The sequence below is a fragment of the Nanorana parkeri genome, unplaced genomic scaffold (assembly GCF_000935625.1).
Source record: "Nanorana parkeri isolate BGI_ZX_2015 unplaced genomic scaffold, ASM93562v1 scaffold922, whole genome shotgun sequence".
NCBI classification, from domain to species: Eukaryota; Metazoa; Chordata; class Amphibia; order Anura; family Dicroglossidae; genus Nanorana; species Nanorana parkeri.
The window spans coordinates 121,681-143,993 of record NW_017307190.1 but is presented as its reverse complement, the minus strand read 5'-3'; the positions used below and the strand labels follow the sequence as shown (position 1 = coordinate 143,993).

The following is a 22,313-nucleotide window of genomic DNA, read 5'->3' as shown; positions in this document are numbered from 1 at the left end:
AATCAGCAGTTACCAGCATTACAGAGGCTAATATAACTCGGCACGTACAGTGTACGTGGCCAGTCATATAGCCACTTTGTGACGGAACATACAGTGTACGTCTCCCGTCACGAAAAGAAAAAAATACATTTTTGGTAGTTTAAAATGTCTTTATTAGCTGATCAAACACCTGCAGGCATATTGTGATACCTCTTAGGACTCATCTTTGCCTGAAGCTGTGTGTTACACATTTTATCTGACTGCTGATATATGTATATGTCCTCTTTTTCTCTAGCAAATGGAACGTGTTTTCCCTTGGTTTAACGTGAAGAAATCTCGCTTTTGGGAGCCAAATAAGGTTAACAGCAAGTAAGTTGTGGGTCAAAGCTTTGGGGGACTTCAGTTTAATAGAGGTCCTTACGCCTGCATCCTAGTCCTGGCAAAAGATGATGCCTAAATAAAGATGGCATTGGCCTTCTGGGAAGAGAAGGCTTTAACGAGCCTTTGTCACTTGGACTTAAATGGGTAAACAGGTCTCGTTATACATTACTTATAGCTTGTATTACTTAGGGCCCATTCTCATTACAACATTGTGTTGGTGTAATTTGAAGCTAATTATTCTAAACGGCAAATCAACGGATCTAGCCAAGGGATATGCATTGCATTGCAACATGCATTATCATGCAGTGCCATGCTCATAGTTGTACACACACCTTTTTGGGTTGTTTATAGAGTTCTGTTATTAGGTAAATGTAATTTTGTGACAAATTGTTACCTTTGTATCTTTTATTTGACATATTATAGCCAACTAGCCAACACATAAGAGTCTGATGGGGGGGGAGGCAGAGAAAGGCATGAACAGCTATGGGCTTTTAGGAGTTGCCTTTGATTTGATCAAACTTCATGACCAATCTGCTCTGGACAGATAAGGCCAAAGTTGAGTTAAATTGTGCAAATATTAACCTCAATTATCCAATTGTGCATATGAAAGATGTAAACAGGAATTTGCTTTTCACAATATTTGATAATTGAAGTGAAAATATTTAGTCTACAGCATCAACAATATTACAAAAAGTTATCTTGTATGTTCAGTACCAGTTCTTCTGTATAGTAGTTTATACATAATAATATTTTTAGCATCTTAAAAGCAGTGGGCTTGAAGCCTATCTAAACCCAGAAACAAAAATTTAATCTAGAGCATCTTACCAGTCCTTAAATGAGTTGGCTGTATTAGTCCCTTGGTTGCTACACTCATTCCTCCACTGTATCGGTGGAGGGAGCAATGGTTACCGCCCAAGCTGGACTTAAAACATGTAGTTTCCATTACATGGATATTGATGGGATTAGTAGTTTACAAAAGAAACCTAATATGATTTTTGTAGTCCATTGAGCAAAAAATGTGTGCTAGTAGCTAGTAATATATTGTAGTCTCTTACACATTTTTTGGTAGTTGCCCTGCGCTTTATATTAAGGAAACCTTTATCCACGTTAAAAATAAAACTGCAAAACTACACTAATTATTGTCCTTTATGTATAAAATACTGTAATACTAACTTTTTCCTTAAAAACAATGTTTTAGTCATAAGCCCCTATACAATAAATACTATAAATACATACATATGCACCAACACCGAAAAGTAGGGATGTTCAGATACCAAGTACCGTGCTCGGTACAAGTACAGATACTTTTTCCAGCTCCAAGACGAGACTAGCAAAAGTTAGGAAGCAGCTGTCATTTTCAAGGAGCATACAGGGCTCCTGGGATTTGTGCATACCTGGTTTAATGCATGGATGTTTTTTATAAATATATATAAAGGGATGCATTGATACCATTTTTTCCAGTACAAGTACTGATACTTATCCAAGTACTCACAGATGCAAGTACTGATACATTTTTGTTTATTGTCATGTGACAATGTGTTTTTTTAAAACAATTCCGACTAATGATTTTAGGACCGTGGTGGAGCACCAGAGCCAGGTCCCAGCTGCAACCATTGTAACCCTGGTAGTTCTCTTGAAAATGCCAAGTATCAGGACTGGTATCTGAACTGGTATCTGAACATCTTAAGAGACTTGACTTGTAACCATTAATTTTATGGTGGTAACAAAGTTTGTTTCACAGAATTTTATACACACAAATAAGATGCAAGTTAATACACTGTTACAGTTTTATTTCTAAAACATATAAAGGCTTGTTAGTGGATTGTTAGGACAAGCAATGTTCAAATATAGTTTACAACTGATAATGGAATCTGCCAGCACAGTACAGACAGGGTTAATTAGAGTAAACATAACTTCCCATAGCCCCCTTCTTAACATTACATAGGGAGAAACTAGGTAGGATTTTTAAGCAAATAAAATGCACTTGAAATGTAAGTGAATAGAAAAATATAAAATCTGCAAAAGTGGAAATAGCCTTTAAAGTGACACTGTCAAATTGAAGTCTGATTATCTGCAGCTATTGAGAGTAAATGCCTAGGAATCTGTATATGCATTCATACCTATATACCGTGTTTCCCCGAAAATGAGACACTGTGTTATATTTTTTTGGGCTCAAAAAAACACACTAGGTCTTATTTTCGGGGTAGGTCTTATTTTTTTTTTTAATGTACAACAATCCACACTTATTCATGTAGAAAAGTCTACATGTATTCATGTACAAAAACATCAGGGCAATCAGGGGTGCCGTACCTTCCCAAGAGCAATTTGCTAACCAATCGCTGGCCAGAATGAGCGAAGCACGCTTTTACTATCCATTCCTCACAGGCGGAGTGCATTTGGTATCACTCCGCCTGTGACAGGAGCTCTTCAAGTTCCCCCTTATGCCACCATCGGCCCTGGGAATTGTCACAACTAGGTCTTATAAACAGGGTATGCAGAGCAGCCCATAACTTGATGCATTCTGTTATGCAAATCTCCAACACTTCCTTGGAGCCCATTTCTTCTTGACTCTCACACTCCTGATTAGCCTATAACTATGATGTGTAGCTCCACTAATCAATAGGAGGCATAGGATGGTGGCCTAGGTTGATATTTTTACTGACTCTATAAATGAGATGACTGTGAAAGGAAAAGGAAAAATTTCAGTATTAAATTGTGGCATCTAGGCAGATTAGAGAGCACGTTCATGAAACCAGTAGTTAATTTATTTTTTGTTTTAGCCTCACATTTAAAACACTTTCCAAGGAGACTGTATTTTCATATCACAGTAAATTAACTTTATAACCTTGATTAAATAGTTTGTAGGAATAGACTTTTTGTTTCCAAGTCTCCAAGTCTTTTATGTTTTAGAGCAATTTTGTATACTGAAAAATGGCCTGGATGGGAAGGGGGTTTAACACCGCGGATGTCAACTGGTTAAGCAATGTTATGACTTGCAGTAGTTTTCTGATCTTAGTAACTTGTCTTTCTGTTGAACACAGTAACAGCATGTTACCCAATGCTGTCTTACCACCATCTCTGGACCATAATTACGCTCAGTGGCAAGAAAGGGAGAACAATCTGGCTGCACAACTGACTCTAATGAAAAAAATAATTCCAGCTCCAAAACCCAGATCTCCTGAAGACCCAGCATCGCCACAGCCCATACACTCGCCAGTACCAGCTCCAATAGGTTTGTAAATTTTTTTTTTTGTTCAAGCGTAATCTAAAAGATATTTTTTTCAGCTTATATAATTGTACTTGATACTTTTAAGGATTCAACATGTTATTCAAGGCAACCAGTTTAATTACTTCTCCTGCATTTTTACACGACCTATAAAATTAGAGGTGCACCGAATTGAAAATGTTGAGGATATAGTAACCATACCATGTCCTCAAATATTTACAAACACTCAGCGATCACTGATTGTTGAGTGTTTGTACCTCGCTCTCCATCCTGACAGCTGTCACAGGAGGCTTAGCGAGTGGTGCAGGAGGAGAGCTCAGCCTTCTGTGACAGCTGGGACACAGAGCAGCGGGGAGGAGAGAAAGAATGGATGCACTGCTGTATCGGCCAGAAAATGGCACTTTGGGTATTTAGCCAAAAGTGCTATTTTCGGCCGAAATATCGGTGCATCCCTATATAAAAAGACAGCACACTGTGTTGCTCAACTTTGCTTCCTGCTTAACCCTTGATCCATTACAATTTGCACACAAAAAATTACTTGATGCTGACAAGCTAATTGCACTGCCCATCCTGCATCTAAGTTTACCATGCAATTTTAAGTAAGATCTGGTTTAAAACAAACCATAACCTAGGGTTGTCCACTGCATATCATCCTGTGTCACTATAGAGTCAGCATGGAATGTTATAGTGTGTATTTATTATTTTTAGTACAGGTTATTTAAAAAGATGGCCCCCTACCTGCCACAATAACAGTATACTGCAACTTGTGGTAGAAAACTCCAGTGTGTAACTATTTTGTTGGCTTTTTAACATACAGTGACACTGTAAGAAACTGGTAAAGCAATCAGTGCCAAATCTCTGCTGATGTTAGCTCAGTTGCACAGCCTTGAACATGGTCAATCCCGGTCCTGCTGCTTACACCTGTGAGCATGCACCTAGGGGGAAGGGAATCAGGAAAGTACAATTTTAGTACTATGCCTTTAAAGTGAAACCCCAGCCAAAGAAATATTGCTTCTGTTTATAGGAAACAAATCTCATCTTATACCTAATACCTTCCACAATGAGTTAGAAGTCGCGGTTAAGTGACTGCTCCATTCCTCTTCCCCCTCTTCTCTCTTTTCTTGGGGGCAGTGATACTATTAATGCCTGTGATCATCACTTGGTGGCCATGAAAGATGGCAATTTTACCACCAGTAACACCCATTAGCTGCATCAGTCATATAATGATGTCACCCCCTGCTCTCAGTGCAACTACAGGGGGCATGAATTCATCAGGACACGGAACAGCTGTGCGACGCTGAATGTTTCACAGCTGGAAGTATACTAAAGCCCATACAAGAAAAAAGACTTTCTGATGTTCACTGCATACATACATGTATAGATAAAAAGGGACCGCTATTAGGATGCAATCTGCTAGAGAAGTTTTTTAAAAGAGATTTGGAGTTCCGCTTTAAATGGTTAAATGATACAACTTCTGTTTGTACAAAATCATTTTATGCAATGGTTTCTCTAAATTGTAAACTGCTCTTGCTTGTAATACTGTTTATATTTCACAAATGTCTTTTCTTGGTTTTTGTTTCTTCAGCTGCAGACCATAGCAGGGAAGATAGCCCAGAATTGTTACCACCACCTGGTATAGAAGATAATCGCCAGTGTGCCCTGTGTTTAAAGTTTGGAGATGACAATGCTAATGTAAGTGTGTCAGTGATGCTGGCACTTGTATTTAATACACTTGACTAAGGATAGTTAAAGATGGTTTTCATGGACTGATGCTTCCATTTAACCTTGGGGGCACCACACCTATTTTGGCTGGTGGGTATTTAAGAAAAGTAAGACCTTTTCTCTGTTTGTTAAATGAAACTTGTGCTGAGAGAAATATGTATCCTGCCATTGCTAAGCTCCCCCCTCTAAAGAAAACACTTCTGATTTGCTTACTTATTCTTGGTCTAAGACTCAGAAAGCTTTGAAGCCAGCGGGTCAGCATAAAATGCAGTGAACTGTCATCTTCTGATGGGGATCAGCAATGTCAACCTCCATTTTTTTTGTGTGTGACCGCTTAATAGGTGACTTTCAAAGGGGTTGACTCATTCCTAATCAGTTGGTTCCATTCAAGCAGACAGAGGAAGCCTTAAGGCAGGGAGCATCTGATGTACTCTTTTTAGCTGACCCATTTTTCTCCAGGAATCTGTTGTGTATTATATATGTGTTTAATGTTTATTTATAAAAACATTATGCGCGATATATACATATATTCATGATCTCATGCTACATATGACAGCAAGCAGGTTGCCGCTGGATTATGTAGTGTTATGCCTTACATAGGCATACCTCTATATAAGTGTGGGTGGGTGGGTGTGAGATCTGTGCGGTAGGGTTTTTTTCATATTTGAGGGATTTAGATGTTTATTCACTCATGAACTCTGGAAAGTCTGCGGATTTGATTGTCACAACGGTTCCCTATAAATACAAATATATTTAACACAAAACTTTCTACTAATCAGAAGCCATTTCCTAAAGATGCCTTTACAAAGCCAGCGATGAACCTTTGGCACCCATTAATAACAGCTAACACGAAGTAGGCACAAATGTGTTTGCTCATAGCAATCAACATTTTGTGGGCAACTCCTCTGCACCTGTAGTTTGCAATCAATAAATGCAGCATAAGTCAACTTGGGTATCTACGTTAGGAGCCCTTCTGGGGAGGACTCCTAAGCTTCAGGTTCTGCTGCCAGTACATTGTCTCTAATTTTCTTTATACAGATTGAGCTTTGCAATGGATACTGGGACTGTAGATTCAGATGTTGGAAAATGTTGCTGTTGTAAACTGCTTATGTTAAAGTAATATTAAAAGCAAAAGGATGTTAAGCTATTTCAAATGCTGCTTAAATCACTTACAATGGATGCTGCTCCTTGATGTTTAAAAATGTTAGTTTCCTGCAGAATGAGCTGGTTCCCTGAGCACTGGTCCTGACTTTCTGTTTTAGTGTGACTCCTTTCTCAAACAGCATGCTATGCAGTAGGGATGCACCGATACCAGTATAGATATCGGTGGCGATACCAAGTATTTGGGTGAGTACTCGTACCTAGATGCCTAGCACGAGTACTTCCTGCATCAGGAAGCCGGGCAGCGTGTCATTACACACTGCCCGGTTTCCTGATTGGCCGGGAAGCGGCTCCATGCTGTCTCGTCACTTGTTATGAGAGATCATGGAGCCGACTTCCCGGCCAATCAGGAAGCCAAGCAGCGTGTAATGACGTGCTGCGCGGCTGCCCGATTGGTCGGGAAGCTGGCCAATCAGGAAGCCGGGCGCCGTGTAGTGGCGCAGCACCCGGCATTCTGATTGGCCGGGAAGCCGGCTTCATGCTCCCTCGTCATCTCATGACGATGGAGCCGGCCAATCAGAAAGCAGGGTGCCGCGTCATTACATGGCGCCCGGCTTCCATGATTGGCCAACAAGACGGCTCCGGCTGGGTACAGGAGGAAGACCGTTCCTGGCTGGAGAGGCCCGGGAATGACAGGCTGGACATGCCGAGGTGAGAGGGGACTGGCTGGGACGGCTTTCTTGTTAATCAGGAAGCCAGGTGGCGAGTCATTACACTCCACCTGGCTCCCTGAATGGGACTTTCGTTACTCGGTAATTGGTATCGGTGAGTACCGAAAAAAATGTATCGGTACTCTGTACCAAAATAACGTTATCGGTGCATCCCTACTATGCAGTCACCCTTGTGTGTGCTAGTAAGCTGTGTGTGTCTCCACAAACACACAAGACACTGCAAATCAAGCTACTTCCATCCCCCCTGGCCCCCTCTCCTCCCATCTCCAAGCTAGTAGATGAACAGTTGCTGGAGTCTGCACTGTGCTTTGTGATCTTGTACTAAACAGGGAGTTCAGGGAAGCTGAACTGAGAGACTTGGAAGCAGCTGCTCAAAAACATGATGAGTGTAAGTGTTTGGGCAAAAAAGTATAGCAATGCTTTTCTGGGCAATGTATATTTTTTTGAGTTGGATTAATTATTGGAAAAAAGTTTGAGAGTTCAATACTACTTTAAGGGAATATAAATTTATGGGTAATATATCATTCTGTGAAATAGAAAAATAAATGAGTGCAACTGAAATTAAGAGTTTTTTTCAGTTTTGCATAAAGTGGAGAGGGATTAGAACAACTGTCAGGTTTTTATTGCTGTCTTGTCCTCGTTCAGGAGATTGTCCTGGTGACCATTATGCCTGAAGGTACAAGTAAAATAAAGTCCCAAATTTTGGCCTATCATCAGAACAGTTGGGAAATCTTCCAATAGGGACACTAGTTTTAGTAACCCTGCTGACCATCAAGAATTTTGTTCAAATTGGAGGGATTTCCTCTTAATTCATTTTATTGGACCGATAGTGAAGGGAAATCTCCCCAATGGAGAAAAACGGGGGAAAAAAATGTTTTGGTCTCAGTTCTACTTTAATTATCAGCGTATACTGGTTGGAAAAATGAGAGTGTTTTCTCAGAGAGTTGGGGTATTATGAGGGAGGGTAATCTGGTCAGCTTCCTAATTTGGCTATTCAGTAAAACATTCTGTAAAATTAAAATAACCTTTTCTGGCAAAAACTTTGGGGTCTGCCATTGCTAAGCTCTTTGACCTAGAACAAGTAAGCATACCATGAACTCAAAGGTCTTCTCTTTTTACTTCTTATGGGTAATGACAAAAAACTATTGAAAACTCTGTGTTTGTTTCTTTCTGGAAAGGATTATTTTCATGTTTAATGCCTTTATTTCCTATGTTCTAGGATGCTGGACGCCTGCTTTACATTGGACAAGATGAATGGACACACGTTAACTGTGCTTTGTGGTCAGCAGAGGTTTTTGAAGATGATGATGGCTCCCTAAAAAATGTGCACATGGCAGTTATCAGAGGGAAGCAGCTGGTATGTTTGTGTTGAGCTTTACTATGTTATATAGACTGACATTCTTTATAAGTCCGATGCTGAGGGAACATCAGATTTAACAGCCTGGAAGGCTTTGCACACAGCCAGCATGCCTCACTTTTTTGCTAATGTCCTAGGAAGATGGATTTCCTTTTTAGCTCTGTTGAGTAAAGTTTACCCTTTTTTTTGCTACCTCTTTTCCTTGGTTTTTTTTCTTCAGTCTGCTGAGCTGCTCTCTATGCAGCTGTTTAGATCAGCATTTTCTCAGCTTGACTTTGGTGTGCCGTACCTGGGCCCTGCAACATCCAATCAAGCAGGGTCCAGGTATGACACTTCAAAGTCAAGCACTGTGACGCTTTCCAGACCTTTGTGTACTGGTAAAAGTTAGCTGTGAATCGTATTCCTGGTCCAGAACTTTGTCATTGCCTCAGAGCTTGACCCTGTCTCTGAAGACTCATTTTATTTTGTTTGTACACCAAGTACGTGGCTGTCCTTTTCTTGGTGGCTTCAGATTCTGGCTTTGATATCAGGAAAGGCATTCCTCCCCATGTTTTGGAGATCATAGCGGATGCCAGCCTGTAGACAAATGCAGCCTGTTGGGCTGAAGGTAGTCCTAGGCTTTCTGGCAGTGCAAGGGACTTGGTTGTTGGAAGAATCTCCTCTTCTGATAAACATTCTGGATAGGGCTGCAACAACTAATTGACATAATCGATTATAATCGATTATTGAAAAAGTTGTCAACTTTTTCAATCATCGATTAATCGGCTTCTGGTTAGTTGGCCCTGTTCACGTGCCGCACCTCCTCCCCACCTCACGCTCGCCACTGCCAGACCCACCCGCATTCACACGCTGCACCGCCCTCCCACATCCACGATTGGCACAGGGACGCGGAGAGAAGGAGGAGCAGGTGTGGGGGGATGACAATCGCCGACAGGCCCTATCTCAGAAGCAAGTTGCTGGAAGACTGCTCAGGTAAGCCTGCAATCCCCCCCACATGGTGCTCTATAATGTATTGCTGGGATTTGTATTCCTCTATATCCAATGGTACATTGTGCTGTATATTATGTGCTGTATATTATACATAGGACTACAAATCCCAACAATAGTACATTATACACTCTATAGCTGGTGGTATTCTGCATTGCGCTGTATAGAGGACTACAAATCCCAGCAATAACACATACAGCGCAATGCGGAATACCACCAGCTATAGAGTACTACAAAACCCAGCAATAGTACATTATAACAGCGCAATGCAGAATACCGCCAGCTATATTGTATTGCTGGCATTTGTTGTATTCCTCTATAGCTGGTGGTATTCTGCATTGCGCTGTATAATATATTATTGCTGGGATTTGTAGTCCTCTATAGCCGGTGCCATTCTGCCATTTTTTTAAATGTATTTTATTTTTTATCCGATTAACCGATTAATCGAACTCAATAATCGGCTAACTAATCGATTTTGTAAATAATCGTTAGCTGCAGCTCTAATTCTGGAACTTCAGGCGATTTGGCTGTCTCACCAGTGTTGGACTGGCCTATTATCATGTAATCAGCTCCAGATTAAAGCAAACAACACCACTGCCGTAACATACATCAATCATCAGGGAGGAACAAAAAGTCTTGCTGTGGCAAAGAAAGTAGAATGTACCCTGTCCTGGGCAGGACATGTTCCAGCTCTGTCTTCAATGTACATCCCTGGTGTGAACAATTGGCAGGCAGATTTTCCCTTAGCCAGTAGCAGCGGACCCCAGAGAGTGGTCTCTGCGACCAGAGGTGATCCAGAACCTATGTCACAGGGAGACACTGAATTTGGATCACTGGCCTCCAGTTTCAACAAGTGATTGAATGGGCTTGTCTCCAGGTTCCAGGATCTGATGGAAGCAGTAGATGCAGTAGTGACACACACTGATCTTTGCTTTTCCTCCCCTGAATCTTCTTCCTTGACTGCTTCACAATATCCAGATGGAGGGGATTCCAGTGGTTTCTACAGCCCTGGACTGACCCAAGGGAGCATGGTAGGCGGACCTGGTAAGATTTCTTGCAAACTCGCCTGGGGCTATGCCAGACCATCCAGATCCTTTGTCTCAAGGATAGGCTTACCACCCTGCTTCTATGTCACTGACTTTAGTGGCATGGCTGTTAAATCCAATTTTCTTAGGGACAAAGACTTCTCATCTCTACCATGTTTTGGACATGGAAGTTTATTTCCCTTAAGGGTTTATCATTGGGCTTTAACGGCCTCCAGCTTTATGATACCACATAGGGACAAAATGAAGCCTAGATCTTTCCTCCTTCCTTCCCAAGGTGGTCTCTGCATTTCACCTTAATCGGGACATTGTCCTTCCCTTTTTGCAACCAGCTCTAGTTCATCAGAAGATGATTTCTTTCCACTGTGATTCGGGATCTTTGAGTATATCTCTCAGCACATTCTATTTTTGTAATTCTGGAAGGGTTCAGGAAAGTTACCTCAGCTTCTAGCTGCAACATTTCTAGGCGTCTGAGGCAGACTATCGTGCAAGCTTATGTTCTGAAGGACCAGGTTCCCCCCCCATTTCAGTCAAGGCTTACCCCGCCAGGGCCTTAGAGTGCTTTTTTGGCATCAAGCCTCTGTTTCCCAGGTTTGTAAGACAGCCATCTGTTCTTCAGTTCACACACGCAAGTTTTAATAGGTGTAGATTTCAGCCTATTCTGATGCCAGCTTCAAGGGTAACCTTACCCCTGCAGACAGTCCCAAGTTGCTGTTACTTTGTGCCTGTTGGCTGTTGTTTTCTATGTTGCCCATCCCTCAGTTGGGCTGCTTTTTCTCGGCTTAAGACTTTCTCTGTGCCTCAGTGTATTATAATAAGAACATAGGATTCGTGTACTCACCATAGAATCCTTGTCTTGGAGCCCATTGAGGGTTATCCCTCTATTTATAATCCTGCTCTTGGTACTGCTTTGCTACAAAACTGAGGCATGCCGGTAGTAGGTGGGTTATACCCTGGGCTGGCCTACAGTTTTATTTGTTTGCCAGTGTCCAATCATCCTGTAGGTGGCAGTTTAACCTATAGGTTTAAGGCTTTCTGTGTTCCTCAATAGACTCCAAGAACAGAATTCTACTCCAGGCAGATGACAACATTTAAATGTTGAATATTTGAGAACTGTTTTAGGAGCAGCAAGTTAAAAATAATCCCTGCATGCTAATTGAGCAATGAAGCCACAGCACACTGATGAAGTCATCCCTCTGCTCACTCTCCTCCTGCCAACATTCACTGTCTGCACATAAGCAGAGCGAGGTTGATTTCAAGTGCTGGTACTCCATCTCACCAGTCTGAGTTGCTATACAGGGGGGTTAGAAGTTCCCGCTACGAGGACACAGTCCTCTACATCCACTTACTGCATTTAATGCATTTACAATGCATTGTTAATAAATACTTAACCACATGTATATTTTTTTTCCTTTTTTTTTTTTTAAACTGCCCGGAGTTTCACATTATAGCATTTCTGTGTACTTGGGCACTACTAAAAGAGAAATAACCCTGTTTTGTCTTCACATGATCCTCTGCATTTCAGTTATTACTCAGTGCTCTGGTCTGAGATAAACCATAGAGCATTTCTGTACAAGCGGGACTTGTAAAAACAAAAATGGAAAGAAGAAATTGACTATCCAATAACAGTTATGCTTTAGGTTACCTTTTCCTTTATTTTTGTATTCATTTTGTTCTTTCTGCAGAGATGCGAGAATTGCCTCAAGTTGGGTGCTACTGTCGGCTGCTGCTTATCTTCTTGCACAAGTAACTACCACTTCATGTGCTCTAGAATGAAAAACTGTGTGTTTCTGGAGGATAAGAAGGTGTACTGTCAAAGACATAGAGACCTAGTTAAAGGGGAGGTGAGTTTCATATAAAGACAATTTGTTTTACTGAATATAAAAGAGAAATGACATTGTTAAATTGTTCACACAATATTGTTATGGCTGTTGAGGAAATTTGGTGGATGTGTTTGCAAGAGAATGTTTATATATTTAGTGTATAGTTTACACAGTCTTACATATCATTTTATACCTTTCTAAACAGAATAGTCTGTAAGCTCTGTCTGTGGAAGCAACAACATTTTGTTTAATTACTTTAATGCTGGCATGGTAAACCCCCTACAGTACCATTTCTCAGATTTCAGCTTTGTGAAAGTTTAACTGAGAATTACGCAGTCACGCAGCACTATACCCAAATTAATTTTATGTCTTTTTTGAGACCTTTCTTTTGGTGGTGTTTAATAACTGTTTTTTTCCCCCGTTTTTTTTTGTAATATGTAAAGAAAAACCCCAAACCATTTGAAAAAAGAACTGTATTACCCAAAATTACCCCATTTGGAAAGTGGACACCCCAAGGTGTTCCCTAGCACATTTGCCCTAAGCACTGGAAATCCAGTTGGTTGAGTCCCACCAAAGAACACTGTGTAGGTGGTGTGTGTGTGTGTGTGTGTTTTGAGGCACTCAGCTTACCTCCCACAATGAATAAATATATTGTTTGTGAACCAAATTTTCAGTTTGTCCAGGTATGATAAAACACAGAAACTTGCAGAAGACCTACCAAAGAATATTTTTTTTTTCTGAATGCAAATAACTTGTAGAATTAATAGAATATCTCATTGTTGTTGACATCCCACAATACTAGTATAAATATCGATCAAAGCCAAATTTTCTAGAACAGATTCATTAATATAGACATAGGTGACAAACATTTTTAGACTCAAAATCACTTGCAAAACGATGAAAAAAAGCCCCCAGCAAAATGTAAATGCTGCACTTGCACTTTAGTTAGAAAGTTTACTCTGTTTCTCTTAACCACTTGAAGACCGGGGTGTTAAACACCCTTCCTGTCCAAGTCATTTTTCAGTGTTCAGCGCTGCAGTACTTTGACTGACATTTATTCCGTCATGCAACCTGTACTGAAATTAATTTTATACCATTTTTTGGGGACAGATAGAGCTTTCTTTTGGTGGTATTTAATCACTACTGGGGTTTTTATTTTTTTTACTATATTAGGAAAAATGACTGAAATTTTTTTTAACATTATGTTAGGAAACAATTATTATTACTCAATTTTTTTGTAAAATATAAAAGACGGGGTCACGTTGGGTAAATCGACATACTAGCGGATAGCTTGTATGTAAACAGGCATCACTGCCTGTTTTTATATTTGGGCAGTTTCCCGCTTGCGCCAACAGGCCGTATTTAGATGGCCATTCATATCCAGGAAGCTCCCGGCCATCCGCTGTAATTAAATGGCCAGCCGGGAGGCGGTCAAATCAACACAGTCAGTCGCTCATGAAAATGTTAATGAAAGCTCTCTACATTAGGAGAGCTTTAATGGAGCAAAGGTAGGAGAAACAGGTGACTTTACAGTGGTGCTTTAATTTGCTGTCCAGTGCAAAATAAGCACACACAGCTCCACAGTGTCAGAGTGCACTATGCTTTGCAATGTCCTCCCTGTTTCTTGAATGCCCAATCGTGCTTGCTTTGGAAGCTGAACTATTGTTAACCGAAGTCACTCAAATTAAAAATGGGGATTATTGATAATGCATGTAGAGAGTATACATGTAGCATCATATTCAGCACATCACAAGGTATACGGTAAGTTGACATCTACTTCCTACCCTAGGCCATTTACAGTATTTATTAATACCACAATAAAAATCACAGAAACAAAGGACAACGTGCAATATTGACATTATGATTAACAAAATGGAGTCCATGTCTTAACTTTCACACACTCAAAGATTTAGAGCAGATCTGAGTATTGTGGCATTTTATTTATATCATTCTTTCTATGTGAGATGCAGGAAGGATGGTGACTGGTGCACTAGAGCAATGCCTGGATGAAATGCTGATCTAAAGCTAAATTTTGATTGCCATGTTCCCTTTTACACCTCATTTCTGAAGGCTCACACACACACAACATTCATACAATTAAAGCATCGGACCTTTAAACCTTATTGAGAAACACAAAAGCTTTTATGAAACTGTTATATCTGTAAACCTAATAAAGTTTTTGTGTTTTATTCAGGTTTAAAGGTCTGATCGTTTGAATGTTGTGTGTATGAACCTTCAGGCATGAGGTGTTAGAATAGGACCCATAGATATATTTATTGGTAATCTTTGTAATAATACATCTCCATGCTTGTTGGTTCACATATATTTATAACTAATATATGCCAATAGGATTATATGTAAATGTGGTCCAAATTTATGTTCTTTGATGCTCCCTTTCACCTAGTGAACTGATGCAGTGAGACCACCCATTGCATTTGGCATGTTGTGTGCACAATGTTTATATCGGGTTTTTTCTTAGTACTTTGCTTTTCTTTTTTTGCAGATTGTGTCTGACAACAGTTTTGAGGTTCTCAGAAGAGTATTTGTTGACTTTGAAGGGATTAATCTGCGTAGAAAATTTCTGAGTGGTTTAGAGCCAAACAATATACATATGATGATTGGTGAGGCTTTTTTGGACAAAATGGGAAATGGGAAAAATGGGAAATGGGAAATCCCAGAATTGGAGGGGATGCATGCTATTACAACCTGTCCTCAATTTGTTTTGTTTTTTTCCCACAGGTTCCATGACAGTAGATTGCCTTGGAATTTTGAGTGATTTATCGGATTGTGAGGATAAGCTCTTCCCAATTGGATATCAGTATGGATCTTTTGTTTGTGTGCATGCGTTTACTGAAAATTCTTAATTGTCCTACTTGAGCTAAATATTAAGTCGTAGCTCCCATATTTTGTCCTTTTTTGACTATTCTATTGACTAGCACTAAAAAAAGGCTAAACTATTTAGTTTTTGAGATTTAATACCTGCTTCACATCTTGTATTCACATCTTTAGGATTAATGTTGATTTATGTTGTATATGCCCTGTAAAGTAAATATATGTTCTCTTTGGCTAGATGTTCACGAGTCTACTGGAGTACAACAGATGCTCGAAAGCGGTGTGTGTATACCTGCAAGATTCTGGAGTGTAGGCCGCCACCCTCTGAGCCTGATATTAATAGCACTGTGCATCATGAAGCGAACCGCACTATTGCTCACAGTCCTCCACTCCGTGATGTGCATGGTAAGACACAAGAAAAAAACTTGGGCCTCACAAGTTTGGGACAACTTGGATCTCTCTCTCTTTCTCAATCTCTCTCTCGATCTCTTCGAGAATGCTACTTGCCTGGTCTCTCATTCTGATTTTCTAGATTTATTTCTTTGAGTCACTGACTTTGAACAAGTATGCAGGCCAAGAGATTGGACTCATTGAGATGGATTGAGATTACTTAAAGTAGGCCTGTGCCCAGACTATGCACATTGAAATATTGACATATAATCGAAATAAACAATGAAACAAGCTCTGACTGACCTATGTGTCTGTAGACATTGTGGAGAGATAGATCTTGAATTTTTAGGAACACTGAAATTACAGCTCCTGACCCCTTTTTTCTGTGGCAACAGAAACTTGGCCACCTGTCAGCCTTCTAAACACACAGCAGGTGCTTGTAAGCTGTTCAAAACTGACTGAATCCCAGCGCCAAAGCAGAGGCTTCACTGGGGTTGGTGTCAACCGGAGTGGTAACTCAAGGTGTCACCCCCCTCCCCCCCAAAAAATAAATACATTTCAGTTAGAAAATTATAGAGAGTCTCCCCTGCCCTCTGATACAGGGGATCGATCTCCTGTGCAGCCCGGCCTGTGACAGCTGAGACCGGAAGCACTGTGTGTACTTACTGATCACACAGAGCAGATACAATTGCTGCATTCTAGTAATGATGTGGTTTTAAAAGGCTTAGAGGTTTTATATTTTTAATGCATACATTTTTTTTTTTAGATTAAAAAAGGATTGCATTGTGTGAATAAATAAAAATGATTATAAACTGCTGTACAATCAATGCCTGTAAAAACAACAATCGTAAAATAGGCAAGTTCATACACCCTCTCTTACTGACAAGTGACAATAGAAGATATCTCAACTTAACTGGCTCTCAGGTGTAGGAAATTTTTAATTCCTAAAAATAACCTTGTTCTCTTAAAAAAAAATTTTCACAGCATGTTATGTAAACTGATAGAACAAACTCGTAAATGCGCAGTATAGGAGGAGGAATGGCTATTAATTCATCGTTGTAACCGTTAACAAAATAGTGGGTTTTTACAAGATGTTAATTTAACATATTTACTTTTGTAGTATTGGTATTCATTCTAAATGAATGCACGGTAAAATACTATCTATTAATACTACTCCTTTTTTTCAGAATTAAATCTTCAGGAAACAAAATCTTATGGTCTACCTTCGCCGGAACCACCACCTTGTAATTCAGTTTCTTTGGCTTCCTCTCGGACTCTTGGTGGGAGCAGGGCTCGCCACAGATATCCCCATAATCAGCGCTCTCCTGGACCTCGGCCTCTTCCATCAGCAGGTACCTGATGTAGTGGCTACCTGATATAGTTGCAACCTAATGTAGTACTTAATCATAGTTGCAAATAATGTCATAATAGTATGGAATGATTTGTAAGGGACAGCATTTTTTCCATTGAGAAGAAAGACTTACAGTGCAAGATGAAATGCTTTAGACACATTTATTGGCATAAACAGTAGTTACCGTATTTTGCACTCGATAAGACACTCCGCACCATAGGACGCAGGGATTCTGTGTTCTGTGACAGCTGTATTTAGTCACAGCTGAGACAGGTGGCGCTGTAATTACAGCGCCACAGTCTCGGTAATCACACAGAGCAGACGAAGAACGGACGTTCTTCATCTCTGCTCTAGGGACTATATGGTGAGCTCCTATGCTATGCCGTGGTCACGTGTCCCCCAGAAAAGCGGAGGGCCCCGAAAACCACGGCGGGGGGTGTACACGATCACCGCCGCTTGATTTGATACAAGTGATCTAATTAGATCACTTGTATTAAACGAGCAGCGCCTCCCACTGTACATTTAGCTCTGCTTGTCCGGAGCAGGGCTGAATGTACAAAAAAACTACTCGCCCAGGGCCCGAAAACTGGGGGGGGGGGGGAAAAGTGCGTCTTAAGGAGTGAAAAATACGGTAGTTTTCACCTTCTGGAAGTCCTTAATTTTTTTTATTAGATATCAGAAAAACATGTCTGTTTATGCTCTTTACAATTTGTTTGTGTTTTTCTTTTCAGGTAGCCCTGTTGCACATGAAATTGTGACAGTTGGGGACCCTTTACTTTCTTCTGGCTTTCGTAGCATAGGCTCATGTAGGCATGGTGTCTCTTCAGTACCACAGCTTCAGAAGCCACGTTTGATTTCTCCCTCTCAAACTGACACTACAAAGCCCAACCAACCTACAGCAGATACTATTACTATGACAGATCACAAGTCTAACAAAATGGAGACAGGAGCCGGCTCTTTGACTTCTCCTCTTCAGAACAGCTGCTCACCAAATGACGGCCATGGAACTTTAATGGCAAAAGGGGACAAACAATTAGAAACACGGCAATCTAGCTCCTCAGATACAGCTGTAAAGGTCACAGCTCCTAAAATTGAAAAGGTAAAGTCAGCTGCTCATAGAAATTCAGAGCCCTCTACTAACCAAAACCCTAAAACACATAAACAACCACAAGATATATCTATCCCTGAGTTTAGCACAGGCAGATCTGGTACTGGTAAAGATGCAGCATCATTTGCGCTAATCTCCAAAGCTACTTCTGCTCCACAGCAAGGCAGGGCAATAAAAAGAGAAAAGGATCAGCATGTAGTATTTTCTCTGACAGAAAAGACAGTATTCCCTGAAGAAGGTAAAGAAACTCGTGTACCTGTTTCAGTGACCAAAGATCGACTGCCAAAGTCAAAGAATAGGGTCATGGAGAATTCTCAAGAAAAATGTCCTGTTAAGTCCGTTATTGACTCTGAACATTCATCAGGGGAGAGCCAAATCCAAGCAGATACTAATGGGAAACATTCATTGTTGGAGACTGTTGGTTTCAAAAGGCGTTCACACAACAAAACGGAGATGACTGCGCACACTGGAAGTACTTCGCAGTTAGAGTCATCAAGTGCTGACAACTCAATTGATAGAAAATCAGACCAACAAGCATTGTCTCCTGGCAGGATTACAGAGCTTCCAGATGCTGTAAAGTCCCAAAATAGTCCTGAAGGTACAGGAGATCCAGGTACAAACCATACTAGCTCTAACATGGACTCTGAGCCTCAGGATGGCACTGCTTACTCACAGGACTCAAACCTACTTCTCCAAGATGGAAGCAAATCTCAAGAAGGCAGCTCATATAAAAGACGCTACCCAAGGAGGAGTGCAAGAGCCCGCTCAAACATGTTCTTTGGATTAACACCTTTGTATGGTGTACGTTCTTATGGTGAGGAAGACCTTCCATTTTGCAGCAGCACTACAGGAAAGAAAAGGGGGAAAAGATCAGCTGAGGGTCAAGTGGATGGTGCTGATGACTTGAGTTCATCTGAAGAAGATGATGTGTATTACTACAATTTCTCTAGGACTGTAGTTTCTGCATCTGGGGATGATAGGCTAACTGTGCGTTCTCTATTCAGAGATGAAGGAGATCGTCATAGAATTGCCCAACTTGATGGTGTTGATGATGGGACAGAAAGTGATGCCAGCATCAGTACCACCCCAGGAAAATCTAGCCATTCTGGTAAAAGGGCAAGTAAACAAAATGGAGCAGAAAAACTGGTTGCCTCAGAAGAACAGTTGGGAAAAGTTCATGCTGGTAAGGGCAGCAAGGCTCCTGACACCAAAATGGACAATTGCCATGCTGTGAAGCAAGATACTCTAGAGCCACAGCTGAGCTTGGAAGCTTCACGACGAAACCATGGTGGAGCTGACAAAAATATCTTGGACACATTCAATTCAGAGCTGCTGAAATCTGATTCTGACAATAACAATAGTGATGACTGTGGAAATATTCTTCCTATTGACATTATGGACTTTGTGCTAAAGAATACTCCATCCATGCAAGCACTTGGAGAAAGCCCAGAGTCATCTTCCTCTGAATTATTAACACTGGGAGATGGCTTAGGCTTGGATAACAACCGTGGGAAAGATATGGGCTTGTTTGAGGTATTCTCACAGCAGCTTCCATCATCGGAGCCAGTAGATGGTGCTGTGACATCAGCAATGTCTGCAGAGGAGCAATTTGAACTACCACTAGAGCTGCCTTCTGACCTGTCTGTGCTCACTACTCGAAGTCCAGCTCTTCCTAGCCAGAACCATAACAGATTAGGCGTAATCCCAGAGTCCCAGTTGTCCCCAAGTGAACGTTCCTTACTGTCCATGCCAGCAACAGAACCAAGCAGGAAGAGGGTGACTGTTACAGAAAAGTCTGTGACACCCGGTGAGCGAGATTCATCTCTATTATCACAGAGTGTAGAGAGGACAGCTGAGGGTCACATAACTGCAGATAGATACATGCCAGGGCGTTTAGAACCGGAACATATTTCCAGCCCACCATGTGCACAGGTAGAGCACACAGGGAATCAGGAACTAAGGCAAAATAGCGGTACCCCAAATTTGCAAGTTCCAGTGTCACCCACTGTACCAGTTCAGAACCAGAAATACATCCCAAACAAATCAGAAAGCCCAGGCACATCTCAGATGTCAAATAATGCCGTACAGAACACACCTGCTCACCTTAAGTCCACAGCTGAAAAGTTAGTTGTTGTGAATCAGAATATGCAACCTCTGTATGTTTTACAGCCTTTGACTAGTACACAGAAAATTCAGCTTACATCATCTGTACCTTCTGGCTCGAATCGCCGGGATGGAGATGTTCCAGTGTTGAGTTCAGTGGGAGGAGGACTAACGTTAGCCACTAATTTAAGTCCTTCACTAACCTCGACTTTTCCACCTGTCAGCAAGGGTCTCCTCCCAGTGCCTCACCACCCACACCTACAATCCTTTCCTGCTGCTCCACAGACGACATTCTTGCCTAGTCTCACCAATCAGCCTCCAGGACTTCTTATTGGAGTTCAGCCCGCTCCTGAGCCCCAACTTCTCGTTTCAGAATCCGGTCAGAGATCAGAATTGAGTCGTTCTTCAAATTCTTCATCTGCTGGCATGAATAAGAAGAGACAGATTTCTCGCCTTCATTCTAAGAAAAACAAAAAGTTGGCACCTTCCGTTAGTCCAGGAATGAGGCATGCTCCTGAAGTGATTTCTAATATGACACTTATTAACTTCTCTGCTCCACAACTTGCTGGTAGTTTGCCCACTCACCCTAATTTGATTGACCTAGGCAGTCTTGGAAATGCAGGACCCCATCGCAATATACCGAATATTATTAAGCGATCCAAGTCTGGAGTTATGTACTTTGACCAGACTCCGCTGCTTCCACAGAGTGGGGTGCCATCAAACTCTGGTGAAACCGTGCCTGGTATTATTGGATTGGATTCTGGGCAGATTACTAATAAAATGCCAACAATTGCTACTGGCTCACCAGTCCTAAATGTTGTGTCAATGCAGACTACTGCCACAGCTTCTCCGGTGACTGGTCATGTCACTCTAGCTACTCCAGGAATTTTGGGTCCTTCAGAAATCGGGCAAGTCAGTAACTTTCTAATAAAGACAAATCAACAGAGTTTGAGTATTCAGGACAATCATGTGACTCTTCCTCCGGGGTCAGGGGTTTTCTCTCAGGGGCCTACTGCAGGGGCTATGACAACCACTTCTAGCATATGTGTAGTGCCCACGTCTCATCCTGTGAGTATGACACTGGCCCAGACAGTGAATGATCCTGATTGCCTATTTACAGTTACTCATAATATGAACAGACTTATCAGGCCTCCAACTACTGGTAATTCAGGCCACAGGTCCTCTTCTGTGCAACCATCACCTGACTCAGAAAGAAGATTAATAAAATCAAACACCACTTCAACAGCTGCTAGCATGCTTAGAACAGCTGCAACTATCCAGAAGACAAAAAGCAAAGGAAAGAGGCAGACCATGGTTCTGGACAAGATAAGTAAGAAAAAACTCAAGACTTCACACTACAGACAAAGCCCAGCTACAGTACAGGATGAGAACCAAGTTGGAAAATCGTCTGGTTCGATCTCCTCAGGGTACGTTATGTTTATTTGCCTCTCCTTTTTAAACCTTTGCCTAGGCTTGTATTTACTTGTAAACCCAGTATTACTTAGTCACTGACCTGGATTTGGCATGCAGGTTAGAAAGTCAGAGTGAGGTCAACTACTGAATTGCATACTTCAAGTTGGTACCTCAGAAATTACTGAAGCAAATGAATAAACATGAGAGCCAGGCAACTAGTATTTTCAGGAGGAGATGTCAGCAGGGACAGCCTTCATTTTCTCTTAGACAAAAAGTTTTCTTTAGCTCTTGGCGCTAATGGGTGCCAGCTGAACGATCCACTTGCTGTTGCATACTCAAAGTTTTCAACAGTTTATCACAGTTTTTCACACAGACTTGAGGTACTGCTCATCCCAGGCTCTGGGGCTTCCACCACGAACATAGAAAACAAAAGGGAACAGAGCGCCACCTGCGTGTGTAAAATCGTTTATTACAATAAATAAAACAAGGGATAAAAGTACTCACAAACGTTTTCATCAGGCTTAACAACAAACGAGAGGCCACACTGTCTGTTAACCCAACATGGTATCGCCCCGACTATGTAACACGGTAGCCTCTGGTCACATCACCGGCCATAGTCAGCAAAGATTGACGCGTTTCAGGGGCAAGCCCCCTTCATCAGGATAAAGTCAATCTTGGCTGACTGCGGCCGGTGGACGGTGATGTGACCGGAGGCTACCGTGTTACATAGTCGGGGCGATACCATGTTGGGTTAACAGACAGTGTG

At 41.4% G+C, this 22,313-nt stretch overlaps 1 protein-coding gene across 1 annotated transcript in view; it reads left to right on the top strand.

Annotated features, from left to right (window-relative positions):
- The window catches only part of KMT2A (lysine methyltransferase 2A), a 104,253-nt gene that overhangs the window by 63,287 nt on the left and 18,653 nt on the right, over window positions 1-22,313 (top strand). Inside the window, exons 18-27 of the mRNA XM_018566136.1 lie at window positions 275-348; window positions 3,402-3,592; window positions 5,172-5,278; window positions 8,360-8,497; window positions 12,213-12,371; window positions 14,854-14,971; window positions 15,090-15,168; window positions 15,421-15,587; window positions 16,760-16,924; window positions 17,655-21,561. Of these exons, the coding sequence (XP_018421638.1) occupies window positions 275-348; window positions 3,402-3,592; window positions 5,172-5,278; window positions 8,360-8,497; window positions 12,213-12,371; window positions 14,854-14,971; window positions 15,090-15,168; window positions 15,421-15,587; window positions 16,760-16,924; window positions 17,655-21,561 (5,105 nt within the window). The remainder of the gene's footprint in view (window positions 1-274; window positions 349-3,401; window positions 3,593-5,171; window positions 5,279-8,359; window positions 8,498-12,212; window positions 12,372-14,853; window positions 14,972-15,089; window positions 15,169-15,420; window positions 15,588-16,759; window positions 16,925-17,654; window positions 21,562-22,313) is intronic.